Genomic DNA, 27,208 nt, shown 5'->3' with positions numbered 1-27,208 from the left:
AAGACTTGATTTTTTCACAGGGATAACACCTGGTTGTGTATAAATAAAGTCACACCACCTTTATTACACTTGTGTGACCCACTATCAGTAGGACATGCCCTTTCATGGCGTTTCCAGGAGTGGTGATGTATGTTGGTGAGCTCACCTAATCTCCACTCAGAGCGAAAGCAGTCATCTCCATCATGGTAGGGATTCGGGGGGTAGCTGGGGCCACGGAGCACACGTGTTTAATTTTCCCATCCAGGTTGAAAGCCTGTGACCTCACCTGTGTCAGCACTGGGTTCCAGCCAAGTGAGCTGAGCATCCTTTAAGCATAGACCTCCCTGGAAACCACAACCTGGCATGTAAAGGAATCACAGCTTGAGATTCTGCTTACAATTCATGTCAGAAATACTTAAGAAATTCAGGGGACAAAAAAGGGAAAGAAATTCATACCATCTCAGGGTTGGAAAGGATCTTAATTAAAATGTTTTAAATTAGAACAATAAGGAAATCTATTTGAGTTGTTTTTGTTTTGTTTTTGTTTTTTGTTTTGCTTTGGTGCTTGTCTTAAAGGGGTGGCTTCTAGTTCTAGACACTAGTGCTGTTTCTAATAATATTTGGTAGAACCCTTGCATCCTGTGAGGGGGCTTGGGGAGTTCTGATGGAGAGAGGAGGGGAGTGTGGTGGTGACGCTCTGTTTGGATCTGTTCTGCCCTCTGCCCGCACTGTAATTAATAAGCTGTGACTCACCAGGGGATGTGAGATCATATAGGGACAGCATCTTGGGAGTCCTAAGGCATCTTCACGTTCTGCTTGAGTTCCTTCCCCGTGTAGGAACCCCTTGTAGAGTCACCTTTGAGCCTCAGCTTCAACTGGCTTGAGGGGGAATAATACACCGCGTCCATGTTTCTAGCGCACAGGTATATGTGGCCGGCCCTGCCCTCTAAGGTGCCCTTATCTCTGCCTCACACTAGTCCTTCCCATATTTGAAGACCTCTAGAAGGATCCTTTAAATCTTTTCTTCCCCACAGGCTACATGTATCCTTAGCGCCTTTATCCATTCCTCATTTGAGAGAATGGAGTCTGCCTCTTCAGCCTGTTGAAGCATCATGGGACTGTGGCCACTCAGATTTCTGGAGACAGACTCAGCTCCTTCTTGGTATACAGATGTTCTCACTCTAGGCATGACTAGATGTTGACAGGGCCTTTCCTCCTCACCGCTCCTGTGTGTCTCACCTGCACATTTAGATTTGCTGCTCACTAGATAAAGGGAAAGCAGCTGAGTAAGGGAAATGTGTTCTGTTGTTGTTAAAGAAAATCTTAGAGATAAAAGTAACATATTTTTACTCAAAAATTAACCTCAGGTGAGATTTCTGAAGTCATCCTATGCACCAGTAATCTGCAAAGGCCCCGGTGGCTCTTCGGATTGTGTCCCACAGGTAATACCTGGATGAATCCTAATGGCTACCTCTGCTCAGAGGTCTGAGAACTTCTCTCATATGTCGTGTTTAGTCCCTTCCTCAGCCAAATGCATTTACTCCCTCCATCTGTGCTCCCAACTGGATAAGTAAACAGGCTTCAGAAAGTCGGCACCCTGGCTTAGGCGGCTCTGTGGAGTGACTCTCAGGAACCCCACACAATCCTGTGAGGGGTAGGGGCACAAAGCAATGGAATTTTCCAGAGCTGCAATGATTCTTACAAGCTTGGACTTCTCTCTGGGGATTCCCCATAAGTTGTGAAGCCACTGACGGTGGGCCAGTGCTACTTAAATGTAGTATCTTATTTCTCTATACCAGCCATACCATCTCGTGAGCTGGAGACTTCAACGGGATTGCTTAACCCCTGTGATCTTCAGGTCAGTTTCCTTGTGTGGAATGGAGATGATCGTGCCTTCCCTGCGGAGTTATTGTGAGTCTAAAATAAAGGCTTCATGGCAAGCACATTCCAAGTGCTCTCTCAATGCTAGCTCCCCTTCCTGATGGTTGCAGTGACTGTATCTTACCACTAAGATCGGCACATCTGTTCTGAGGGGTATAGGTATTTATTATGAGGCCCCATGTACATGTATGGGTAAAGTGGCACAGGATTTTAAATATTGGGACCATCTTGGAAATTCGAGGACTTGATGGTGGCAGAATTTATAATGCCTAGTACAGGCATTGGCTCCTAGTGGACACTTGATGAATGCTGAAGTATTTTGTAACAACCATAGGGAAAAAAAAATACCCTTGTGACCTCTCACAGCAATGTTTGACCAGGGGGGCCCATTGCTCACACTTCTTTTTATTCACTTTGCTGTGCATAGATCACATAGTTCTGGGCAAAAGGAAGGCTTAAGATGCTGTAACTAATTGTGTCTGATTGACAGACAGGATACGCTATTAGGCCGGGAAGGTGAGGAAGGGGCTATTTCAGTTGTAAATATACAGGAATCTGCATATTTCAGGTCCTGAACCTGTCTGCTCAGATGTCCATGGCAAGAGCCCTTCGTAGACCAGTGAAGCCAGACTCCTAGGAAGATTTCCCATCGGTGTGTGTGTGTGGTTTGTTGGGTGCATCCTCCCACACCCCCTTCCAAGGGCCGAATGGGCATCTGGGCGACACGGACAGAAGCTGCAGGGAACAGGAGTGTAGCTCCACCTATCCTAATTTGCACAGGGTATCCCCACTTTTTCCCCCCTGAAATTACTGGAGGCAAAGGAAAAGCCAAAGACTGATCGGGCAGTACAAATCCAGTGGCTTGGCACGCAGAGGGATGTTTCTCTCAGGAGAGGCGCTAAGAGGGGGGTCTGCTCGGGCTGCTGGGATAGATGTCTCCTGGAGCCCCTAGGGGATGGAAAGCTAGCATCACAATGTCACTGCTGGGATTTGCTGGAGCTGGTTTTCTACTTCAGAGTTCATGTCTGAATACCTCAGATCCCCAGGTATATATATCCCAGATCCTAAGGCATACAGCTTCCTTCTGGGGAAATGCCAAAGCTGCCGTGGCCTGTGGCTCTGGGTACAGTGTGTATTTAGAAAAGCAGGCTGGTGTTTGCATCTTTTCCCAAGTTCTCCAAGTTGATCTCGCCACCTTTGGGGGTGAACAAAATATTCAACGTGAATTTTCAAGTGAAAGAAATTGGCATTCGAGAGTGTGTTAGTTCAGGTTCTTGTGCATGTCTGTTTGCATCCACTGTGCCAAAAACCTTGAAAACCGTGCTGCTCCAGTTTCTGTCTTGCTCAGTTTTTGGGTGACATCTGGATCTCACCGGTTAATGAAAGCTCTAGCCACCACCCTGCGTCATTTTGCAGCCAGAAGCGTGCACTTAAATAATTGTGCATTTCGGCTTCAGTTTAGTGAATCTCGGTAAATCGCTTCCTACAGGAGAGACATGTCTTCTCTTCGGTCTGTAGACGACAGACTGTAGTAACAAGCATCAGCTTTCCCGGCAGCTTTCCTAAAACCCTGCAGGGGGAAAAAGAGCTCCTTCCCTGCAAAGCTTGAGCATCACCAGTGTGCCTGCTGGACCTCGGGTGCCTGCTATTTGCCATCTTGGCTGAGGTGTCAGTTTCAGGCAGTGAAGGGACACCAAAGTGCAGCAGGAGGCAAGGGCGTCTGTAGAATTTTTACCGTAGTTCCCTGAGAAATGGTCACCCTGTCTGTTTCTGTGTCACTCTTCCTCCTCAGTCCTGTACATGGGCTTCAGAAACCCTCCTTGGGGTCATCTGGCATTCATAGTGGGTTTGGGGGCTACTTTGGGAAAATAGTGCCTAAATCCAGGACGTCTCCACTTTAGAGGAATCTTTAAAATGACCTGTAAACCATCTTTTTGCAAATACAACCAGACTTTGCTTCTGTTTTTCTCAGTTCCAGAAACGCTTTATCTTTATTTCCAGAAAGTTAATATTTAATTAGCAACAGGCTCTAAGTGTCTCAACCCTTCAGCCTCTTTAAAGAACTAATGGTGTAAAAACATGTGTAAATGCACCAGGGGGATCCCGATGATTTATAGAAGCTCTATATTGAATAATTTTGAAAAGGGAAGACGTTTTTGGTAATAAGAATATTCATTTTTTGACTCTTCAGTTCTGTGATATGCAGTCATGGGGTAGGGAGGAGGGGAGAGGAAAATACCATTCTCCTCTGGAGCGTAAAATCTTTAAGCTTATTTTATGTGATAGTCACAGGTTCCTAAGTACTTGATTTAAAAATGAGCAGAATCCAGTGGGTACCCTTCATTGGCCCTTCATGGTTTAGGGAGGAAGGAGGACAGGGAATAGACCTCATTTTGGTTCTGGTAGTTAAATGCTTGCAGCAACCCTACTCCATATTCCATTTAAATTAAAAAAAAAGAAAAGCTTTCTATAATGGTTAGTGAAATTTACATTTCATCCCTTGCCTAAAACTATTTTTAGCCTTATTTTCTCTTTACAGAGCTTTGTGCTGCTCCCCGCCCCCCGCCCCCCATTAGGTGCTTCCCTTTTGTTCTGTAGGTTGGTTCGATAGTTTGTATCTGCAAATTTGAGAGCCGCACATTTTATTTTTTTAGCATCTAAACAATAATGTAACCACATCACGGCCTTTTCAGTCACATCATTGACCTCCGCGGGCAGTTTATCCCCCTACAACACTTGAATGCATTAATATCACTGTCTGTAGCATTTTAATTTAATTAGAGCAGTGGTTATAATCCTCTTGGGAAAATCGTTATCCCCTCTGTACTGTTAAAATAAAATACCTCTGGTTTTCATCCGACTGACAGTTTTGCTTTTGAGGTGAATGAGCTGTAAGTGGGTACTCCCCTTCCCTTTGTTGGGGTCAGGCCACAGAAGCAGTTGTGAGGATAAAGAGGTTTTCTTGATTTGAGAAACTGGATGTCCTTAAGTCTCTCTGTCTAGATGTCTCCGTCTGAGATAGTGTTTGTTTCCTATTTCTAATTGCTGATAGTCTGCAGGTTGTGCCTTGTAGATGTTAAGCGCCTGGTTATAGGAATAGAAGAAACGTGAACCATGTGAGTCGCCCTAGAAATTAACAGAAAGAGAGACAAAGGGAGATAAGCCTGCAGTGTGGGATTCCCAGGTGTGTGTTTTGTTCGGTGGGGAGAGGAGCCCACGTCCTGGGCGCTGTCCTTTCTGGGGTCCCCTGAGTGCTCTGCTGGTTGCTGAACCCGGGGTCAGGGTAAGTGTGTAACTTGTGCTAGCAAATTGCTCAAGGTCTTAGAAGCGTATTTTGCTTTCCCCCCTCTTGGTCAGGGTACCCTCTCTTCTGCTGCTACTGACAAATCTCTTCATGGAAACTTTTAAAAAGAGCTTCCCGTCCCAAGCTTATGGTGTTGCATGGAATATTGTTGAGTAGAAATGAGAATCTCGAATCTGTCTCCATCTAGAATTGTTTGGACACGGGGGGTGGTATAAATCCCAGGGCAAGCACTGAAGTGTGGCAGTTCAGTAGAGCAGGAAGGACAGGCAACCACGACGAAGTGCGCACATGGCGGCGGGGGGGGGCGGCGCGGGGGTACCTCCTGAGAAATGATGGTGAAATGAAGGGACAGCAATGATAATTTAGCAAATCAGAATATATACATTTTAAAGGTGATACCTAGCTTGACTCTTATCAGTAGGCTAGAGGTAGATTTCCCAAGAAACAAAGTAAAATCCGTTTGGGGGGCTGGGTTTCTTCCATTTTTGTCCTTGATGGACTTGGTGAGGGGCGAGGGAGCTGGGATGACGTGGCCTGTCCCAGGGACCAGTTGCAGGATCTGGCGAGTCTCTCTTTGCTTTAAGAGACAGTCATCGTATTATGAAATGCCATCTTTTTTTTTTCTCGCACTTGTGCCATGCCATTTGAAAAACTCTTTGGCTGCCCTATGTTTTCTTCATCAACAGTTTCACTTCTGCAAAAACCCTAACAAAACAAAGCTATTTCTGGGAATAAAGTTAACGGCAGATAAGATATCTAGACATATATTGGGACTGGTTTTTTTTTTTTTTCCCCGAGTGTTGAAGTGTGTGGAGAATTTGTTAAAACAGACTGTGTTTAGAATGCTTAAAAAGCCCACCTCACTTTGAAAAACCCTTAAACAGCTTTTGTATGTGTTCCATAGGTGTGTTGATGTCTTTGCCTCTTTCACCCCCAAAACCCTGAACCAAACATCAAAAAGTATAACTCCTCCTTAAGCTAGAGTTGCTCAAAATATGTGTGATGTTTGGTAAAATTCAAGAAAAGTGAAGTTGAAGCTTTTGCTCTGGGTGACCTTTAACTGGACATCTTGATTGAGACAGAAATGAAATCTAGGATGTGTACTCCTGCCTTTAATTAAGAAATTCACGAGGAAAGTTTAGGATGTATGTCTCAATGGAAATATTCCAAATGCCCTAGTTGTTGGTAGAGGATGCCTCAGGGAAGGTATAGCGGTTCCATTCGGAAATTACAGAAATATGTATAGATTAATTTAAAATCGAAACTTCCTACCACAACCACCAAACTTTCCAGGCTCTGAGCAGAAGAGAAGCTTTAATTTGGTGATAGAGCCAGGGGGACTCCCCTGCTTCCCTTTGCACATTTGATGAAATATAAAATGTTGGAGAAACGTCTTTCCAAAACATAAACACCCCCTGTGATTTTTCTTTTGCTCTTCCTTTTTGTTTTCATAACGGCGTCTTACTGATCTTTTTGCCCCCAACTAATTTTGGACCCTGTGTGTCCCACTTTACTTTGCCGAGTTGAACCACAGAAACGAATGGAAGTTATGTTTATTTATGTATGGACTTTAAGTCAAAGTAGTTGATCTAAGATGCAAATTGCACTGCTCTTCCAGCTGAACATAATAGTCTGTTCCTTGCCGTTATTTGCTGTGTTTTAACTTAAAGCCTAGTAACAATCCTTCCCATCCCATCCAGTTGTTTTAATTGATCTAATAAACACTGTTTGAATTTAAACAGTGCATCTGCAGAAGTCCCCCTCCCCCCTTTCCTTGTCAGTTGAGTATCTTCCATTAAACAGTACTTGCCTTAACTGCAGACAGTTCCTGAATGAGCTCCGAAATACTTTCAGAAGGAAGGGAAGTATCGATTCTGAGTTGGAGAATGAAGGGACAAGGAGCTGCCATTAATGTTACAGATAATTCCCTGCTATGAGGGAAAAAAAATAAACAGTGGATACTTTTGGTTTATAATGAGATAGGTAGACCATAGAAGAATCTTGCTGTAGATTTATGAACTAAATCTAGAACTTACAAGCCATCACTTTGAGCTCACCTCTCATTGGATCTGAGTACAGAATCATATTTGTATTAGAAGCTGGGGATGTTGCCAGAGAAGAGGAAACGTGGTTTTAGTGTATGGGTGACGTTAATTATGGGACTTGGACAAGCAATTTTTGAGAGTAGTCTTTAAAGCCATTCTCTTGGATATGCTGTTTCATTTCCTCCACCTTGTCTCTCCTCCTCACTTGAACGAACCACTAGTGCAGAGAGGGGGAAATGGACACTTACTGACCAGAGTCCAAAGAAGCCCTGTGTTCAGCCTTTCCAGAGCCTTGTTACAAATCCCAAATGCTGGAGATCCAAAAGACAACTAAGTAGATGGAGTGTCTGCAGAGGGGGCGAGGGGGATTGCTGTGAAGCCTGATCTACCTGCGCTCAAATGCCCCCCCTCTCCCCTTTGCTCCCTACTCCTCTCCCTGATTTCACACCCAAGTCAGTTCTAAGCCTTCATTGTCTTCTTCCCCTGCCCCTCTTCCTGCCCTTCTTTCTAACAGCAGGAACGAATTTCATATACACCTCCCGAGAGCCCAGTGCCGAGTTACGCTTCCTCGACTCCACTTCATGTTCCAGTGCCCCGAGCGCTCAGGATGGAGGACGACTCGATCCGTCTGCCCGCGCACCTGCGTGAGTGTTCGCGTGTGCGCGGGGCTGGGAGGGAGGATGCACACCACCACGGCCAGGAGGACAGACGGACTGAGAGGGGAATGATTGACTGGGCGGGGGCGCGGGGCTTTGGGCCGGAGAGGGGCAGGCTCTGAAATTGTCACTCGGAGTGCACTTTGCGAAGCTGCTTTGCAGCCCATTGAAAAGCTTGAGACTCCTGGCCCTTGCTGCCACGTTACCCCCAACATCTGGAAATGCGTACTGTAGGGCAGAGTCCACTCAGTCTCCTAAGAGGCAAAGTGAACTTTTTTGGAAAGTTTGTCTCCCTGAGTTCACACTTGACTCCTCTTTTTAGTATTTTCATAAGGCCCTAAATTTTGGGCAGTTTCTGAGTCAGATTCCCTCCCTGCTTTGCTTTTAGGCTCCCCTCCTTTTTTCTTTTCTCTTTTTTTTTTTAATGCATGCTGGCTGCTTTTCCTTCCTTAATTTTCCTGCCTAGATATGGCCTCTCCGTTCCGTCCTTTCTTCTCCTCTCCTGTCCTGTTCTCTTGTACCTGCCTTGCCTCTGCGGCTCTGGTCAGTTTGCACTCTTTCCACCTTTCTCTCTCAGATCATCTCTTCCCCCTGCCTCTCCCCGCTCCCTGTCTGAATTCTCAACTGCAGCTTGGCAGAGAGCATCAGGGCCAACACGCTTGTGCTCTGGGGGCCAGCCTCCAAAGCAGCCGACACCTGTCATTTCCTCTTTGTCTTTCTTTCCTGTGCTGCCACCCAGCCGACATGATCCAGCGTGATGGGGCAGCTGGGGAGAATGAGTCACCTGATTCCCACCCTGATCACAGTGGCCAAGAAAATGCCAGGCTTTCTGGCTTGAACATTGTCCTGAGGGTGCAGGTCCAGGTTGTAGAAGACACGGGGGGTCACCTTGGCCCTATCTTGGCTCCCCAGGATATCCGCTTCCTCTCATTCCGTCCCTCCTCAGAAGCCAGAAGCTTGCTTGCTGAAAGTGGAGAACAAAAAGAGACAGGGGATGTAGACTCCTCTTCGCTCACCCTGTGAGAATTCAGGGAATCAGGTGACTGTGTTGCTGGGAGGTCCCAGGGGAATGTTGCTGGCTATCCCTTCCCCTCCAGTGAGGAGGGTAGCTGGGATTATGGGGAGGAGCTGAGGGCCATGGGAGCCCTTTCTTCCCCTCCTCCAGCTTGCGGCGTCCGTCTATATTTACCAAGTTGCTATAAGTGACAGCACATTCCAGCTTCACTTGGGCAAGGAGGTGAAGGACAGAGCTCCACTCTCCCCATCTTCTCCACAGTGAACTTTTAGAGATGAGATTGGGACTGTAGCTGTGCCATGCCGTGCGAGGGTCATGACGGCAGGCTCTCCTGTCCTTGGTAAACCTGAGTGTTGAGGCCCCAGGGGAGTAGACGGGACTGGAGAAGATACCGGAGTCAGGTAATAGCATCTTTTCCTCCAGAAGCTGTCCTGTGACCGGTATATTCACTTCAGGAATAGTCACTTCCAAATCGAACACGCTTATGCCATGCTGGCAAAACACTCCTACTGTCTAATCTCCTTCATTTATTTATTCCACAAATAGTTATTGGTTATCTGTGCTGTGCCGGACACTCTTCTGGATGCTGGGGATACCAAAGCAAACAAAGCAGACCAAACTCCTTGCCCTTACAGAGTTTAAAGTCGAGTACAGAGAAAAAAAAATGTATGAATGCTTGGTCCAAACAGAGATTTCTCTCATAGCTTTTTATCCCTTTGAGACATCCCCCGCAAGGAGGCCCTAACTCTTGGTTCACCTCTGGATGCCTTTATTGTTGGAAGCCCTTTTACCACAGGACTGCCTGCCCATAAGTAGTTACCATGGCAGAAGAAACAAAGAAGCACACCAAACTAGCTAGTTAGAAGGTCTTCATTCTTAATGAGTTCTGCTGTTAGACTAGCTGGTTGGCTGTTAGTCAGTCATTATAATACCCAGTTTTCCTACCAGACAGTATTGTGACGCGACAAGGGAACGTTTAACGGCCCTCTTCACTTTAAGGTACCATAATCTCACTTAGGGAGTCCTTCTCCATACTTGGAACCATCTCTTCTATACCAACACTGTTTCCGGAGTAGACGGTTTCCTCATGGGCCTCAGGTGGGCTGCCTACCACTGCTTTATAGGCCCTACCATGCGCCTAGCACACAACTGTAATAGCTAATATTTGTTGTGGGATTTCCCTGGTCCAGGAACTGTGTGGAGTCCTCTGTGTAAATTATTTTATTTAATTCTTCCAGCAGTATCTGTAGGGTAGATGTTCTTTTTTTTTAATGTTTTATTTATTTATTCATGAGAGTCAGAGAGAGAGAGAGGCAGAGGTAAAGGGAGAAGCAGGCTCCCCGCCTAGCAGGGAGCCTGATGCGGGACTCGATCCCAGGACCCTGGGATCATGACCCGAGCCGAAGGCAGACGCTTAACCATCTGAGCCACCCAGGCACCCGGATAGATGTTCTTTTAACATTCACATCACACATAAGGAATTTAGGGCTTAGAGAATTTAAGGAAACTGCCAAGGTCACATAGTTAGTAGCGGGTAGAGTTGGGATTCAAACTCAGCTCTGTCTGACTCCGGAGCCTAGACTCTTGTCTATTATGCTACTATGTAAGTGTGTTTAATAAGTACTTTTTGGATAGAGGGATGAATTCACAGTTGACACTTAGCCAGTATTCACCCATGTGGCTATAGTGGCTGAAATGATTTATGGCTTGAATCTTCTAACTGGTCAATGAATTGTGGAATAGTTTATGTCCCTTGGATGGATCCCCACACATATAATGATCAGATATAGGATTGTAGCGTATTACTGCCGACCTTAGAATATAATCAGGTGTTGGAGTATGGATTCAGGTCTGGGCGATGCCTTCTTACTGGCAGCCTGACTTTAGAGACCTCCCGCGTAATCTGCATGAGCCCTGTTGGTCCTGACATCTGGACTGAATCCTCTGAAAATGGAGGCTCCCAGGCTCTTGCTGTTTGTCCTCAGCTGGGGCTTTCCACATGTGGCTGAGCTGCCCTCCGTCTCCTTTTCCAGGATTCAGCTGCCCATCAAGCTGTTTGAGAAACATCTCATGTAGCCCCTAGGATGGTTGAGGCTGTGCCATATACTTGAAGATGCATCCCAGCTGGGTTTCCAAACCTAAGAGAAAATAAATATTCTAACAAGGGAATTGGGTTATTGCTGTTTTAATCTGGGATTCCAGACAATTCCCAATGGAATGCTCATGGAAAGTACGGGGAAGAATCTGGAAGCCAAGACAGCAGCAGGACATTTATGGTATTGCTAGGTTGAAAGCATTTTTAGCTGCTTGTTTTAAAGAGATACTCCCCAGACTGGTGTGCCTCAGAGTAGTTTCTTTTCAAACCATTTGTCCTCAGTGGTCTCCCGATAAACCTTCTTGCTTAACTCTTTTTCTCTTTTCGTTCTTAAGTCAAAATATATCCTTCCCTGGTTGGAGGGAAGGCAGGGCTCATAATAGTGAAGATTCTCATACTGAGGGTTTCTCACCATTTTGTTCTGCAAACCCCAGCATTACCCAACCTGAAGACACAGTGTGACAAATTAGCAAGCTGTTGAGAAGTAGAAAGTAATGCTTTTCCTTCTATTTGCCTATGATAAAAACAAAGTGATAAATGGAGCAAAGTGTTAAGTGGTGATTATAGAGGACCTGCTAGGGCCAGGTGGGGGTAGTCGGGGCCCAGGAAAGGAGGAGAGCCAAGGGCAGAGGGGCCAGCCCCGAGCCATCCTGGCCTGGCCTCCTCACTGCCCACATGCGCAGGCCGGGCCTGTCAGCAGTCCTGCAGCAGATTTCTGGAACCTGCCTGTTTTACTAGGAGAGCAGACACAAGTATGTTTATTGAGAAGATAGAAAGGGCTTCTTCTTTATATTTTTTCCTCCTTCTACAAAGGGTACTGACTTATTTTTTAAGCTTGAAGGTAGAAGAGCTGAAGTACAACAATTACAGCAGGTGGGTGGAAGACACAAAGTTCTAGTCCTTAATAGGAACTGAGCCTCTCATTGTACCTTGAAAACACTTAAAGGACCAAAGACCCCTGAAAGTCCCTAGAGGAGCTCACTCTTGTTTCTCCAACCACTGAAAGCCATTGCCTCATTCTCACTAGGGGCCTCATGATGTGAGGCCTCCTTTCCTTCCTTCCTTCCTTCCTTCCTTCCTTCCTTCCTTCCTTTCTTTCTGAAGATTTTTCATTTATTTATTTGAGAGAGAGAAGAGCGTGAGCACGAGCAGAGACAGGGGCGGAGGGAAAAGCAGACCCCCAGCTGAACAGGGAGCCCGACACAGGACTCAGTCTCAGGACCCTGGGATCTTGACCTGAGCTGAAGGCAGGTGCTTAACTGACTGAGCCACCCAGGCACCCCTGGTGGGGAGACTTTTCTAATTTGTCTGCCCAAAGACCACCTTCTTGTAAATTCCTGGGGAGGTGTGCGTGGTGAGGGGGCAGCCATAGGTGCCTCATGAGTGGTGCCAACCCTCAGCCTCTACCATGATGCTCAGGGCTGCCCATCTGATTATAGTAAGTATGCTTCAGACTTATCAGGCAGAATTTAAATCACTAAATGTCCTTTATTTTAAATTCCTTTTTACATGATCATTTCTGATTTAGCTGATAGAATCACATCTAATCACAGGTTGAGATTATCTCTTTGCTCAGAGACTCCGCATTTTGCAGTGCCGGTTGGGCCTTCTAAAACCCCTATGAATTGATATTTAAAAATCAGAACCTAGGACTCATTCATCATTTTTAATAGGGTTACGGTTTATGATGTTGTGGGTTAATAAATAGCCATAATAGCTGCTCAGAGTTTTCTAGAATCGGAGCACCAGAAATAGTCCCTTGGCTCTACTTCCTTTCCTTGTGAATCTTTCAAAATTCTTACATTACTACTCCTACTTGTGTGTGTTTAATAATTTAATTTAATGCCTTCCTTTGGAAACGTTACCTCACGGCTCACCCACTTGGTGATTTTGCCTTCTCAGCAGAGTAGCTGAGTTGAAGACAGTCACGTGGCGAGCAAGGCTATATTAGAACCAGGATAGTGAAAAGAGATGCAGTGCCTCGCTTTCCTAATTAGCTAAAGCAACCCACAATTTTATATACTTGCAAGTTAATTTTGTTCCCTGAGAAGAGGCAAAAATGGGAATGAAATATAATCGTATTTCGTATTTTATATTATTACAAGCAACAGCATGTGCTCCTATATATTATCTCATTTAATCATGGAACAGTCCTTGAAGTAGGTGTTACTAAGTCTGTTTTTTTGATGAGGCGACTGTGGCTCCGATAGGTCCACTGAATTGATCAGATTCACCCAAGCCTGGGAAGAGCCGAATGTGGTGTCTACTTTGGAAGTCATCATTGAGGCTTCTGGGGAGAACACATTAATGACAGAGTCTGGTGGCCTTGGATGTAGCAGGAGTGCTGACTTTGGAGTCTGGGCGGCTGTGGGTGCAGGGACTGGGAGCGCTTTGGCTCTGGTCATGCACTTGACTATTCATTTGAGCCGAACCTCAACAGGTCCCACCAGGAACCCGAGGCAGTTACTGTGTATAATTCACTCTGGTCTTGCCCATCTGTCTCTGCTGTCTTCTCTCTTCACTCTCTCATGAGCTCAGGTTGACGTTCAGTTTCTGTCTGCAACCAGAGGGACAGAGCTGGCCATGAAGGCCTCAGAGGGCCAGCTCCAGGAGTGGGGCTCAGTCATGCCCCCACATTCCCTGGCATTTCACCAGGAATGACCTGGGAACAGGTCTCACTGCCTTTTTTTTTTTTTTTTTTTTTTTTTTTTGGCGTTTCCAAATGAAAAGGCCTGGTAGTAGGAAGGACTTGGGTCCGGATAGACCTGAGTGGGCTTGCATTCCAGGGCTGCCTCTCTCTGTTAGAGAGATGATTTAACTTCTCTAAAACCCACCTGTCTAATATACTTACTCATGAGGGTTCCCCATAAGGATCAGAGCTGACTTATGGGTAGCACCTCACACAATGCCCCGCTCACTAGGGCTCTTTCAGTTTCCAAAGCTGTAAAGGGGTGGCTTCCTCATTTTCAAGGGCCAAGAGAAGCTGGTCTGTCCTTGTTTGTTTCACTAAAGAAAAGGCCTAGAGTTCTGTCTACATAGCACTGAGACTGACTTCCCTAAAGTCACACTGGAAATGAGCTTTATCCTCTAACGACCCACGATTTCTGGGAGCTCAAGTCCGCTCTCGGGCACTTTCCTACCCACATGCTCTCTGTACCTCTGTCTGGCATGGTTTTCTTCACTGGCCTTGCCCAGTCTGTAAATCTCCCTCCGCAGCCTTCCCTACTCTTCTTCTCAAACCTAGCAAGTCCTCCCCTGTCCTCTGCCGTTATCAGTGTTCCAAAAATGGCCTCTCCTCGCACAGCTGCCCGTGACGTGACGTGACGTCACCAGCAGAGTTGAGGCAAGGACATGGGGAAGATTTAATTCTCAGTGAGCATCTGACAGAGCAGTAAGGACTTCTAACAAAGATGGCCAGCCACCCGCATTTTAGATCTTGTTTCCCTTAAGCCTTCCTTTGGGTGCCTCCACTTTTCGCATTCAGATGCTTGAAGGCTTTCTACTTTTCCAGCAGCACCCGGGGGCCGAATCAGGGCCCTGCTTAGCTGCTTCAAACAGCTTGGAGAGAAAAAACAGCCCACCACAGAACAGCCAGGATGCTTTGGAAGGGAAATTTCCTTTTTGGGCTTGCAGTCTGAAAGAATTTCCGATGCAGGCAGACGTTAATTCCTAGCTCCATGCTTCCTGATAAGGAAGCAGCTTCAATAAATGCAGCTATTTATAGATGTCTTTTTTTTTTTTTAAATATATAACCAGAGGTCTATTGACCTTTTCTTTCACTTTGCATTTCATGCCGTGCGCTCTGTGTACATTTAAGGCAGTTCCTCCAGCAGAAGCTCTGACAAAGCGCCTTGATCCTGGGGGCCTGGGGAAGGGAGGGCTCTCCACGTCCTTGGAATTCTGAAGTTGACGGTTTGGAAGCTCTTGGCAATTGATGGTCCCTACCTGGTGCTATGGGTTACTGAGGTGAGCCCAGAGACGCCCCGTGCTATTCTAGGCCCAATATTGAGAGATGATGATGGACTAAGCCAGACAGCCATTTAAAAGTAAGAGCCCATGAGAACCAGTCAGTCCTCTGAGTAGAGACTAGAACAACAGGAAATAAATGATGTTCCCATTTCTTCTGTCTCCCCTCAACTGTCTCCCCTCGGACTTCCCAACCATTAGGACCTCTGTGGTCTTTCTCTTGGCATATTAGGGCCCCTGTCCATAAGTTCCATGGCCAGTTTCATATATAGCTACACAATCCTTGCAGACAGGCGAGATGAAGATTCAGTGTGATGCTGGCTTGAAATGGCTTTCCTAGGTTACTCCTCAAGTCCTCTTCGTTATCACAAAGCATTGACTGGGCCGAGTCTATACAAATAGGATAAAGTTTCCATTCTCAAATAACAGATATTTTCTCCCATTTTGCTTCATGCCTAAGTGAAATCTTATCAGTAGCTCAGACTCTTGGAATTTCTGACAGGAATAACTTTGACCACCTCATCTTCATGTTTTTCTGGAGGTAAAAGTTGCCACGGACCTTTGGATGTTACCGATTTCACTGTTGCTATAGGAAGATTCTGGGTCAGTTGCCTGAACCGTCCATGTGTGTTTTGGGGCTTCTTCCTTCTGGTCCCTTCTGAAGCAAGGTAGAGCAGGATTTGAGAGATAGAAACCGTCCCTGGCTTTGGCCACGTGTTGCCTGTAAATTCCCAAGAATAATTAGTTACCCCGCCCTGATAGTTCCTGCTTCCATCTTGGGTAGGTGGATTAAACTCCATTCCTTTGAAATTAGACTCTATTTCTGTTTCCTCTAGATCATGGATAGAAATAGCCTCAAATGGAGCTCCAAGATTTCAGTAATAGAAATGCAGATTGCAGATCTAGGTACTGGATAAAGAGCTGTAGATGTGTGGTGGATGCTGATTAGATGCCTGGAAGCAAAAGTCTAACCCAGGCGGGGCTGTGCAGGGAACACTTGATTTCAGCAATTCAGTGGGGCTGAATTCTCTACTCTGGGGTGGGAGCATTAGCTAAAGTGGTTCACTGAGGAAGGTGAAGGTGTCTAAAAAAAAGGAAAAAAAAAAAAAAAAAAAAAAAAGGCACCCAGGTGAGTCTTGAAGGTCATGGAATAGTAATATCTTAAGAAAATTTACAGGTGTAGCAGGCAATCTGTGTATTAGCTCCACCTTAAAAGTCACAATATTAAGATTTAATTACCCATTTGTTTTCCAGGAGTGGCTTATCTTTGCCAGTGAGTTTCTTTTTTTTGTTGTTATACCCCACTTGCCAGTTTGCTAGAACTGTGCTTCTCCTTAGGAGCCATTCTGAGGCCGACTGTGTGTAAGATGCCACTCTAAAGAAATTTCTGTGGCAATAATGTGTGGAATAAGGAATCATTGTCACTGCTGTTTATTGAGCACTTTCTATTTGCCAGGACCTTTCCATACATTATTCTGAATAATCTCTAACACCGAAAGGTAGATATTATGTCTGTATCTGTATCCGAGGCTCAGAGTGGTAAATCACTTGCCAGAGGTCACACAGAGAGAAGGTGAAGGAGTCATGATTTGAATCCAGATCAAAGCCCAAAGCTCAGGCTTTTTGTCACTTCTCTTTGTTGCTTCTTCATTAGGAACCGATAGACGTCATGGTTAGAAGCTGTTGGTTAGAAGGAGAAAATCCAAGCTAACAGCTTGATTTTTTTTTTTTTTAATTTAAGGGAAATTTTTATAAACTACGGACAAGGAGGGCCAGAGGGATAAAATGAGGGACATAAACTGAATTACGTTGAGAAGTAGTGGAAGAAAAATTTTCAAATTCAGTCCTCTATGCAGACTGTTACTTGTACTATATCAGATACCTCTGTGAATTCTGGAATGTTAGAAACAAAGTTAAGTGAAAAAGAGATGATCCGCCTCCCAGACGATTATAAAACAGCCAGAAAGATGATGTGCTCAAACGGAGATTTTATTAACGAGTTCACAAAATAAAGCTTTTCACTTCCTAATACTTTCTGTTAGTCTGACATGCTTCAGAAAAATTGTGTGACATCTTGGTGCCTCAGTTTACCAACATGGCATATGTTCCAGGAAATTCTACCACAGGGTAAAAGAGCGGGGAGTGGACTTGTCTGGGGTCGGTCCTCTGAGCGTTGGCCCAGTGTGCTCATTGGGGGGGGGGGGTCCATCCCAAACAATCTGTTCTTTCTCCCAGGGTTGTAGTTTCTTCATATCTAAAGCAAAGTAGCCTGAGTATATTATTCTCCTGGTCCTTCAGAGGCTCAAACATTTTACTTGTTCTCTAATTACAGAAGAGAAGTGCAAGGGATATTAGCAGTGGCGCATTGTCTGTAAATGCTAAGTATCATGATCGTTCACTTGACTTCTAGGGCTCAACATCAAATTTTAGTTCAGATGGTGGTGTTTCAGTGACACAGGAAACTGTCCTCTACTTGAGCTGTGATTGTCTTGTGAGGATGTGCTCTTGCAAGGAAATATGGGAATTCTCGACATCTGATACTAGTGGACACTTGCCTACATTGCCCATGGTCAGGATCGGGTACGGAGGCAGTTCCTTGGCCTTGCGGGTTTTCTGATGGCTGTCGCGGCCACTTGCCCCTTACACGGGTCCCAAGAACCTTCTCTCTGATCTCAGGCCTGCTCCCTATTTCTCGTAGCCCTGAGAACTGTCTGTGAGTTGGCTCTTTGCCCAGGGCATTACGCACAGGTGTGGCTTCTGGTAACTACCTACTCGACCCCAACTGCACCATTTGTGGGAATCCCCTCTGCAACTTGAGGCACGTTTGCCTTTCCTGTAATCTGTAAAAATGGCAGTCTGCGTTTTGCTCCCTCTGTAGATGCCCACTGGGTTTCCGGCTTGACAAAGCCAGCTGATCTGCATGGATAGGGCCATGCTATCCTCCTCCTTTGGCCAGCCTCATAGCACATGCGCAATTAATACTGCATTAATTAATTATGGGGGGGGGGAAGCACAGTTGGCAAGGGAATGAAGGCTTTCAGCTTCTAAAGTGAAGGCTTTGATGCTGAGCTTTAAAGTACATTTCCATCCGCCCCAGCCAGCGAAGAGAATCAGTGACACTTATACCGTCCCATGGGCATGGAAACTCAGGCCCAAGAAACTATTTCTAAATAGGGGCCCTAAACTAGTTACTCAGATCATCTTCTTACTGCCCAGGGCTGTGAAAAAGGGGTAGAGGATCCGGGAGAAAAGAATTGCCCACAGCAGCGGTGACTCATGAGCAAAGCTGATGAGTGGTTTTATTTTGCCTCCTTAAGGAGCTCTTGGGTCACCAACATCAGGAACTCATTGTCGAGAAATAAATGTGAGCAGATGACTTGGTGCCAACCCTCTTGAGGAAATGAAATTACTCTTTCTTCTTCCTCCTCCTATGCCTTACTTGAGGAAGTAGCCCCAAAGGCAGTGCAAGTTCACAGACCTGTTATTCTAATGGGTCGGAAGGTTCCTCTGTCTTGGGCAGGTTTTCCTACTACCAGTGAACAAAGTGGGGGAGAAAAATGCTTTCTTTTCTTTTTCATTCTGATTTCTTCCACACCGGCGTTCTCATAGTTCTGACTCCCACACTTACTCTTTTCACTTCTTGTGCGGGGTGGTGGTGAGGCCGCCTCACAAAATCCCCGCCTTAGACGGATAGTTCTCGTTCCCCTATTTACAGCTCTGTGTCAGGCATTTTGTGTGGCGCTCTGGCTGCCTTTAAAACTTGGCCATGAATCAAATATTCACCCAGATATTTGGGATTTTATTTTTTTTAAAGGTCTTTTAGAAACACAAAAGCAGAAATTCCCTGAGAGAGGTATTCCTCACTGAAGAGCCATGGGTTATAAATGTCCTTTTAAACTACACTTTAGTTCTCTGATCATGCTGAGAGGAACTTCAGAGGCCCATAGAAATCTAAACAGATGTAAAATTTGCTTGGACCTTGTAAAAGGAAAAAAATTTTTTCTTTTGATTCTTAGGCAAAGAAAAATTTTACTTCAGATGAATTCAAATGAGTGTGTGTGTGTATGTGTGTGTGTTTGGTTCATATTGTTTCATAGCTATTACCCCAGATACTGCTTCACAGAGCTTCTGTGGTGATTCCTATTACTCAGAGTGATCCAGGGAAAGAACTTGAAGAAATACGACTGGGTTCTGTAGCATGGCATTGTGTATCATCTAGCTGTGTATCAGTCTCCTCCTGTCTCATACTTTTTTGCTTGCTAAAGGAGTATTGAGATTCAGAGAGTGGCTGTCCCAGTGATGCTACTATGGATCTAGGACAGAGGGTTTTGTAGCTGTGAACTGGGCCAGTGTTATGCTTTGGCAGGGTATGTGGTCACCCAGTTGCAGTGATTTAAGAGGGCCTTGAATTTAAATGTCTCCCATGATGAACCACCATGATGTCTGAAGTTCCACTGTTAAGATACATTCCCTTTGGATTGGGCATTATTTCTACCAAGCTCTGCTTTTTAACAGTAAGTTGGTAGGATAACAGCTAGTACCTTGGAGAGTGATAATTAATTCCTTAAGTCCCTGGTATCTTAATGAAAATTAATTTGTCAAATCTCTTGAATCTTTTGAAATAGAAGAACCACGGCCAGCATGGAGGTCAAGGGAGAGCGTAGCGTTGGGAAAAACTCCGTAATTTTGCTTGGGGCTGGCCTTCTCCATGGAGAAGACTGATGTAAAATTGGATGGAAAATCCAGGCCCCTTGATTTAGACAAAACATTGTGAACCTGGACCTCTGAGACCAAGATGAGTAATCTGATATTTACCATGTCTGGCTGTTGGTCTCAAGACATTGCCAGCATCATATTGACTGAACAGAGTTGGAGCTCCTTCAGCACACGGTCAACTTGAGAACATTCAAGTTGTCTTCATTGCCTTGAGAGGAGGAGAGAATTTCACATCTGAATTCTTAAGACTTTCAACCATTCTTAACCAAAATGTCTTTGCCTCTGAAGTGACAGTTAGATTGTAATGCCAAGACCATGCTGCTATTATAAGGGATCTGTTAATCCAAGTCTCAAGGTGAAGTGGTCAGGAAAAGCTTGACTTGCAGAGAATTTAAAGGAGCTAGCCAGAGGTGCATGGCTTATTTGAGGAGTGGGTGTGTGGAATTTGGGAGGAAGATCCTTCGTAGGTCTTTGTATGGAGTAATAGCTACCATTGATTGAGTGCTTATGGAAGGCACTTTTCACATGTATTATATCATTTAATCCTCATGACAGCCTTACAGGCAAGTTTTATTATCCCCACTTCACTGATGAAAAGTCAGGTTGAAAGAAGTTAAGGAATTTGGCCCGAGTCACAGAGCTGGTAGTTGGCAGAGCGGCTTCCTCATACTCCACATTTTCCCTCCCAAATGTAAGCCAAAGACCTATTCCCCAGACCATTCCCTCTGAGAACATGAAAAATAATGTTGGGTCCCCCTATGAGATTCAACTGTAGTTAAAACCTCATAAATTTTCAAAAAAATAGAATAACTCACTAAAATAAAATTGTAAATCCACCCCACGGAAGATATCTACTACAACCCCAAAACCTCAGGGTTAATATATTCAGATTTCGGTAAGCCATATGATTCTCACTAGTCCCTTAAATATCTGCTCTGTTTCCTGGTAAACAATATCCCTTACAGAGTCTGGGCACAGGAATAGCGCAGTAAGATCAGATTCTTTCTCTCCGCCATTCTAGTGCAGTCGCATCGCAGGGTGAAAATCCGGGGCTGTCTCAGCCCCTCATCTGATGTGTCTCTCTTTGTCCCACTGCCTTCTCTACAGTTCGAAGTCCAATGCCGCTCCCTCTTTTTGTGCTGTAGGTCTCTGTGTTGTTTCCTTTATATGCATGCACATTTTTTTTTTTAATGAAGTGATTTGAAATGGAAAATTAAAAACTTAACTATGCATCTGGCAGTTTCCTGCTAATATGCCTCTCTGCTAAGAAGCTTCAGAAAATACTATATATTATTATTCACTTCACAGCTGCTCCGGGCGCTCACCCACTTAGTCATTCACAGTATGTCTGAGAGATTAGTTTTACAAGGCTGTGGTTTGAGATATTTTTCCCGTCCGTGTTTTCCTTAAAATCCTCACTGGGGGAAGTTTGTGTAGGAAAAAAAAAAAAAAATCCACCACCCTTGATAAAAGGGAATTTGGTAATGTGCGTGCTTTAGAAGCTCTAGTGGGCTCTTTAATTTTCTTGCACTCTCTTCCTTTGAAATACTGTAGTCTTTCAGTGACAGGTCTCAAGTCAGTGTGTGGGACCGAGAGAGAACAAGAGTAAGTGTTTTGCTCCAGTGTGGTTGTAAACCTCCTATTTTGGTGTCAGATGTGTGAGAGAATCACTGCTCAGGCAAAGGTGGTAAATTATGCCATAATAATACTGCTTCATCTCAAAGGCCAAATCTGATTTTTTTTTTTTTAATATTTAAACTCCATGAAGAAAGATTTTTGCCTGTTTTATTTACTGTTTTTTCTCCCAAGTACCTAGAGCAGTGCCTGGCACATAGTAGGCCCACAAGGGAAAATAATTTGGGCCTTCGTTTAGTAAGAACAGCTGTAGAAATGCAGTTCGGGGAGGGGGCCCTCTTTGTGCAAGCATTCATGATAGCGAATGCGATTTATGAAAAAACTGGGAAGATGTGGGAAACATCGAAATAAAATGTTTTGAGTAAGACAGACCAGAGTCCCTTGCTCGGCTACCCCTCCCCACCCCTGCACCCAAACCAAGTTGTCCTGATTTTCTGAGTCTGTTAAAACTAAGAAAATTTTAACTGGAAAACAGAAAGGTGCTTTTGTGTTGCAGCGCCCCTGGATGACTGTGGGGTGCCTGTTTGTGAGCATGTTCACGTGTGCTATGGAGGTGAGTCCACAGATGGGCCCATTTCTCGGTGAAAAGTGCAGGCACTGAATCCCTCTTGGAGGGTTAGAGCTCTGGCTGTTACACAGGATGGGGTTGGGGGAAAGGGCACAGGAGAATGAAGAAGAGGGAGGAAGGGGTGGGCCAGGGCCAGTTTCAGTGGGGTCCCCGCCCCTGGGGTGAGAGCCCAACTGTTTACCCGACATCCCAGCAGCAGCAGAAAGCCAGGGGTGTTTTCGGGACTCAGCTGCCAAAGTTTCTTGAAACAGCTCTGCTCAAAGGCATATGCTGGGCTCACTTCTGAGGGAAATTTCCTTTTTGGGGAAGTTGAAGCAAAGGAATTTCCTGTGTGGGCAGACAGAGCTTCCTGACTTGAAGGCTTCTTGGAAGGGAAACAGTTTCATAATGAAATGACAAATTAAAGACATACCAGCCGGGTTCACTTCAAAACAGCTATTGAGAGTACAGGCAAAGCCCTATTATACTCCCTCACAGAACAAAAATAAATCCCGTCCTGACAGGTTTCTGTATGCTGGGTGATATCCGTCCCCCCGCACCTTCCTTCACAGCCTTCTTCCTCTCCCTTCCTCCCACCCCCGCCATTAGCTGCCACCGTCTCTATCTTTAACTGTTCCCGAGAGCAGCCGGAGAGGAGGTCTGGAGCATCTCTTGCTGCCTTGCTTTGTGGCTTCGCCCATCCCTGACCTACATGGAGGCCTTGTAGGTCGTATCACAGCCCCATGCTGCTGAGACTCACAGAAATGGCCTCTTTCCTTACCCTGTCTTTAGCAGGGGGGTTAAAAAGAAAGTGCAGCCATTTCCTCAGGCTGGCCTTTAAAATCTTGTACACGGTCCATGTAAGTGCTGTTCTGGTCTGGGGAGCTGGGTCTTTGCTTTGGGGAAGGAAAGAAGGGTCCATGTTGGCGCAGAGGATGTCCTTATACCTGCACATGTCATTTTCTGCAGTTCAGCCAGCCTGCATTTTTTAAATTGACATGAAGATGCCTTATGAAGTAACTTTCTTTTTTCAATGGCACAGACTGGGAGGAGGAATGATGGCAGTATCATTTGTGGGTCAGAATTAATTAGTCTTAGCCTAATGAAGGGAAACCGCACAGTTTTAGAACCAGATTTCCGAGTTCAAGTGCCAGCTCTAGCAAAAGATGACTGGCAGTGTAACCTTGGACAAGTCACTTAACTTCTGGCCTCAGTTTCCTTATCTCTGAAATGGGTACAGCAAACCCCTTTCCACAGCGTTGTGAGGAAATTAGATTATGATTTCAGAAACACTCTGTAAGCTCCTCCAAAGCCTTTGCCAGATGGCACTCATTATTTAGCCATGATTGAGGCCTTTGGGGATTGAAATACAGTATTAGGTTGAAAGAGCAAAATTGTAGAATTTGTCAATTTGGCAAGTATCTATTACAGATTTTCTGTGAGTACAGCATGCTTGGGCTCTGTGGGGAGAAATACACAGAGGATGAAGTTTAGAGTGGCCACAGAAAGAATCTTGAACTTGGGGCCAAGAGGCCAGGGTTCAGTCCTGGCTGTCATTCAGTAGCTCTGTGGCTTGGGGGTGAACTGTTTAGCCATGATAAGCCTCGGTTGCTTCTTTGTAAAATTGGGGGAAATCAGACGCTATGACTTTAATAAGTTCTGTCCAATTCTGACCTTGTAGAAGCGATTTTAAGAGGTCCCGGCCTTTGACAGTTGTTCATAGGATTTATTCTAAAGAGCAAGGAAGAACAATTCACTGTATGACAGCCTGTCTGGTGAAGAAGCTTGCATCAAAAAGCTGGATATTTTTTATTAGTGTACGTGATAAAAACAGGAAAAAATGAGTGCATGCTATGTCAGCTGTAACAGTTCAGTTTTGGGTGTTTCAGAGTGAATGCTGACTTAAAAATAACTAGGATCCTGGGTTGAATATGGCGGTTTCCTCAAAAGAACTTGCCTCGGGGCTCTGATTTACCTTCTCTCAGCGGCATGTTTCCAAATGGTTGTTCGCTGAAGCCATTGCCCTCGCAGGTAGCCTTGTCCAGATAGGCTTCTAGGAGAGAGGACACAATGTTGACTGGTCCTGCCAGTCAGGTTTTAGTATGTGCTGATCTGTAATTGAAGGACTGCTCCATTATTCTTCCTCCAGTTTCATATGGTGTGAATAAAGGATGCTTAGTGACTTTGCCTTGAAGCATGTTTTCTCAGCACTTTGATTTGAGAAAACTGAGGCATTAGAAAAATTCGATCGATACCGTGTATAAAATCACAGTTGCAAAATGGTGACAAGCCAAGCACCGTGTAAATAGCTGTCATTTATGGGGTGTGTGTTGTATGTTCCTAGTGCTCTAATAAATTGTCTCATTAATTTTATCCTCCCAGTGAGTCTGAGAGGTCCGTGATTCTGTCTTCACCTTACAGAAACTAGGGCTTTGAAATGTTAAGTAATCTGCTCAAGGCCACGGAACTGGTTGGTGGTTGAGCCGGAATTCGAACCCAGGTTGATCTGCTCCAGAACCTGTGCTCTTCACCCCTTCTTGGCAGCCCAGCTCTGTTGTCAGCTGTTTTAAATCGACCTCAGTGCTTAGAAGTGATGTCAAACCTGTCCCAGACCTCTAAAAAGAAAGAGCACTAACCTTGTAGTCTTGCAATGGCAGACTCTTGTAATGGCAGAAAAGCCTGCAGAAAAAAATATACGTGGGCAATAAACTGAGCAAATATAACCGTGCCCTTCACCTCTGGAAGAGAGCCCATTCTGGTTCATTCGAGGGCCAAGTTGGCCTGGAACCTCACGGACCAGCTCTGGCCACACTTCATCAATTAGGACAGAAAGGCCATGCTGCTCAGGTTTCAGATAGGTAAGGAAAGTGACTGGTGCCAGGTTGTATCCTTTTCCTTGTGAAATTCCTTGGAAATACTGTTTGTGACTGCCCAGGGTTGTTCTGAAGAAAATTCAAATCTCGTTCTACTCAGGCATCTATTGAAGACTGTGCTCGGTGCTAGGGGGTACAAGGATGCATAAGGGACTCAGAAAGCAGGAACTTGGATAATCATTCAACAAAACCAGTATTTATTGAGAATCTGCTGTGCCCAGTAGAACAGTAATTACAAGAGATAAATATCTCCAAAATTTGCAGGAATACGTTTTAAATATTCACAGAAAATACGGGTTTTTTTCCCTTGATTTGTTTGATTTTGTTAACTTTCCTCTGTACAAGCAAGCTTACAGTGTGTGTCCTCTTGTTTTAGTCCAAAGTTTTATAATTGGTCACTTACCTAACTACAGTGTAAGTAGCTCCAGAATTTCTCCCCCTCGTTCCCATCGTTAATCTCATTTTTCTTCCCCAAAGAATATAGATTTTTTAAAAAAGATTTATTTATTTATTTGAGGGGGAGAGAGAGAGCGAGGGAGGGAGCGCACCAGTGGGGAAAGGGGCAGAGGGAGAGAATATTCAAGCAGACTCCCGCTGGGTGTGGAGCCCATCATGGGGCTCGATCCCACGAGCCACAAGGTCAGGACCTGAGCCAAAACCAAGAGTTGGACGCTCAACCAACTGATCCACCCAGGCGCCCCAGGAATATAGATTTTTTAAAATTATTTCTCAATAAAAGCCAAAATATTTTTAAAATTCACTTATATTTAAAACACAGATAACATCCAGGAGATAACCCGAGACAAATGAGATTTTGATAGTACTTAATAATAAAAGATTCAAAGGACCAAGTTATTCTTTGGCATATATAGCAAAAACACCACACAGGTGTTGTTTTGCGCTCAGAGTAAGGGGAGAAATGGAGTCATTCCTCCTGTAGAGAAATGTAATCTCTGATTTCAGTTGTTCCTTGGCCTCCAGCAGCCAGTGGGGTCTTTTGAAAAAATTCTTTTTCCTCATTACTCAATCTATTCCCCATTGGGGCTTAAAGTGGAAAAAAAAGAAAGTACTATTGAAATGTTATGACCAAATCTACACTTCATTTTTATTTTATTTTTTAAAGATTTTATTTATTTATTTGACAGAGACAGCGAGAGAGGGAACACAAGCAGGGGGAGCGGCAGGCAGAGGGAGAGGGAGAAGCAGGCTTCCCGCGGAGCAGGGAGCCCGATGTGGGGCTCGATCCCGGGACCCTGGGACCATGACCTGAGCCGAAGGCAGACGCTTAACGACTCAGCCACCCAGGTGCCCCCAAATCTACACTTTAACGTGTTCCTTCACTCCTCGGGTGAGGAAGTGGAGGCGACGCGGAAGAGATTGACTTATTATTGATTTTGTTTGGAAGTGAGAAGAAGTGGGGCGAGGGTTGGAAGAAGAGCGGGCGTGTGCTCCTCTGGCACCCCAGGCCCATGATTCCCTGACCATTTCTCTTACCTGGCACTCTCAGGCAGCATTGTAGGGGGTGGGGAGGGAATACGTGAGGAGGAAGATCATATTAGCAGAGGAGTTGCAGGAGCTGAGGAGGTGCCAAAGGGAGCAAGGTGACTGACAGGTAGATGAAATTCAATAACCTTTCCACTCAAATTTTTCCAGAAGAGAAATTGCTAATTAATAAGTTTGAGCTAGATCTTCTTTTTTAATATTCCCTGCTCCTTAGACAGAGGTGCTGATGATACACTAAATGTAAGCAAGCAGATGTGGGGAAACAGAACAAAGCCCACTGAGCCTTGAGATCCCTCAGACCCCCAGGCCTTGGATGTTGGGGGTTGACAGTGTCTTCCCATGTGCTGTACCATCGAGACCCCAAGTGACTGAGTCAGTGGCCCAGCTTCAACTCTGGGCGTGCAGAGAAAGGAAGCTCTGCCTTCTTTGTTCACCTTGTACTTGTTGGAAGCTGGGTTGCCTCTGCCCATCTTACAAGAAACCAGAGAACTCTAAGGCTCGATGTGATCCTGGCCCAGCCCGAAGCCTGAGGCTTCTGAACATGAACATGGTGGTTCCAGCGCTCCTCCCATGACTCCTGGGAATTCCTAATGGGGAGAGCCATACCTAGCCACCGTCAACCTAATGGTAGACCAGAGTCCCTCCTCCTTCCACCTGCCCTGTCACAATCTTAAGATCTTGGAGGAAAGTAAAATAGACTTTCTTCTAGACAGGTATAGAGGTTTCACTTACAAAGGTAGCTTTGATGCTAGAGAAAGAAAGCCTTTTTGACTTCTGTGAATAAGGAATAAGTCATGGCTGTGTTGCACCTCCTGGATGGTCCAGTGGATTTGGACGAGACGCAGAGCGATACTGACGTGCTTTAACTGATGCCCAACATCAAGTCTATTTGTCTCTCCCATTAGAGACTGATTGTGACAGCATTGCCATCGACCTGCCACGTATAAGAACTCCGGTTTCTGAAAATGTAGCAGGGCTTTGTAGGGATTAACA

At 45.2% G+C, this 27,208-nt stretch overlaps 1 protein-coding gene across 4 annotated transcripts in view; it reads left to right on the top strand.

The window, feature by feature from the left end:
• ETV6 (ETS variant transcription factor 6) overlaps nt 1-27,208 on the top strand; it is a 233,424-nt gene that overhangs the window by 82,713 nt on the left and 123,503 nt on the right. For 2 of the 4 annotated variants that reach the window (XM_073877970.1, XM_073877969.1), the window contains one exon: nt 7,727-7,853. The exons of 1 other annotated variant lie outside the window; for it this stretch is intronic. In XM_073877970.1, the coding sequence (XP_073734071.1) occupies nt 7,727-7,853 (127 nt within the window). Of the gene's footprint in view, nt 1-7,723; nt 7,854-27,208 lie in introns of all 4 variants that reach the window. One more of the 4 variants, XM_073877968.1, reaches the window with a different exon arrangement.

Source organism: Callorhinus ursinus, unplaced genomic scaffold (genome assembly GCF_003265705.2).
Source record: "Callorhinus ursinus isolate GAN/ISIS: 27379988/994484 unplaced genomic scaffold, GSC_fseal_2.0 scaffold27, whole genome shotgun sequence".
NCBI classification, from domain to species: Eukaryota; Metazoa; Chordata; class Mammalia; order Carnivora; family Otariidae; genus Callorhinus; species Callorhinus ursinus.
This window is presented reverse-complemented; position numbering and strand designations above follow the sequence as displayed.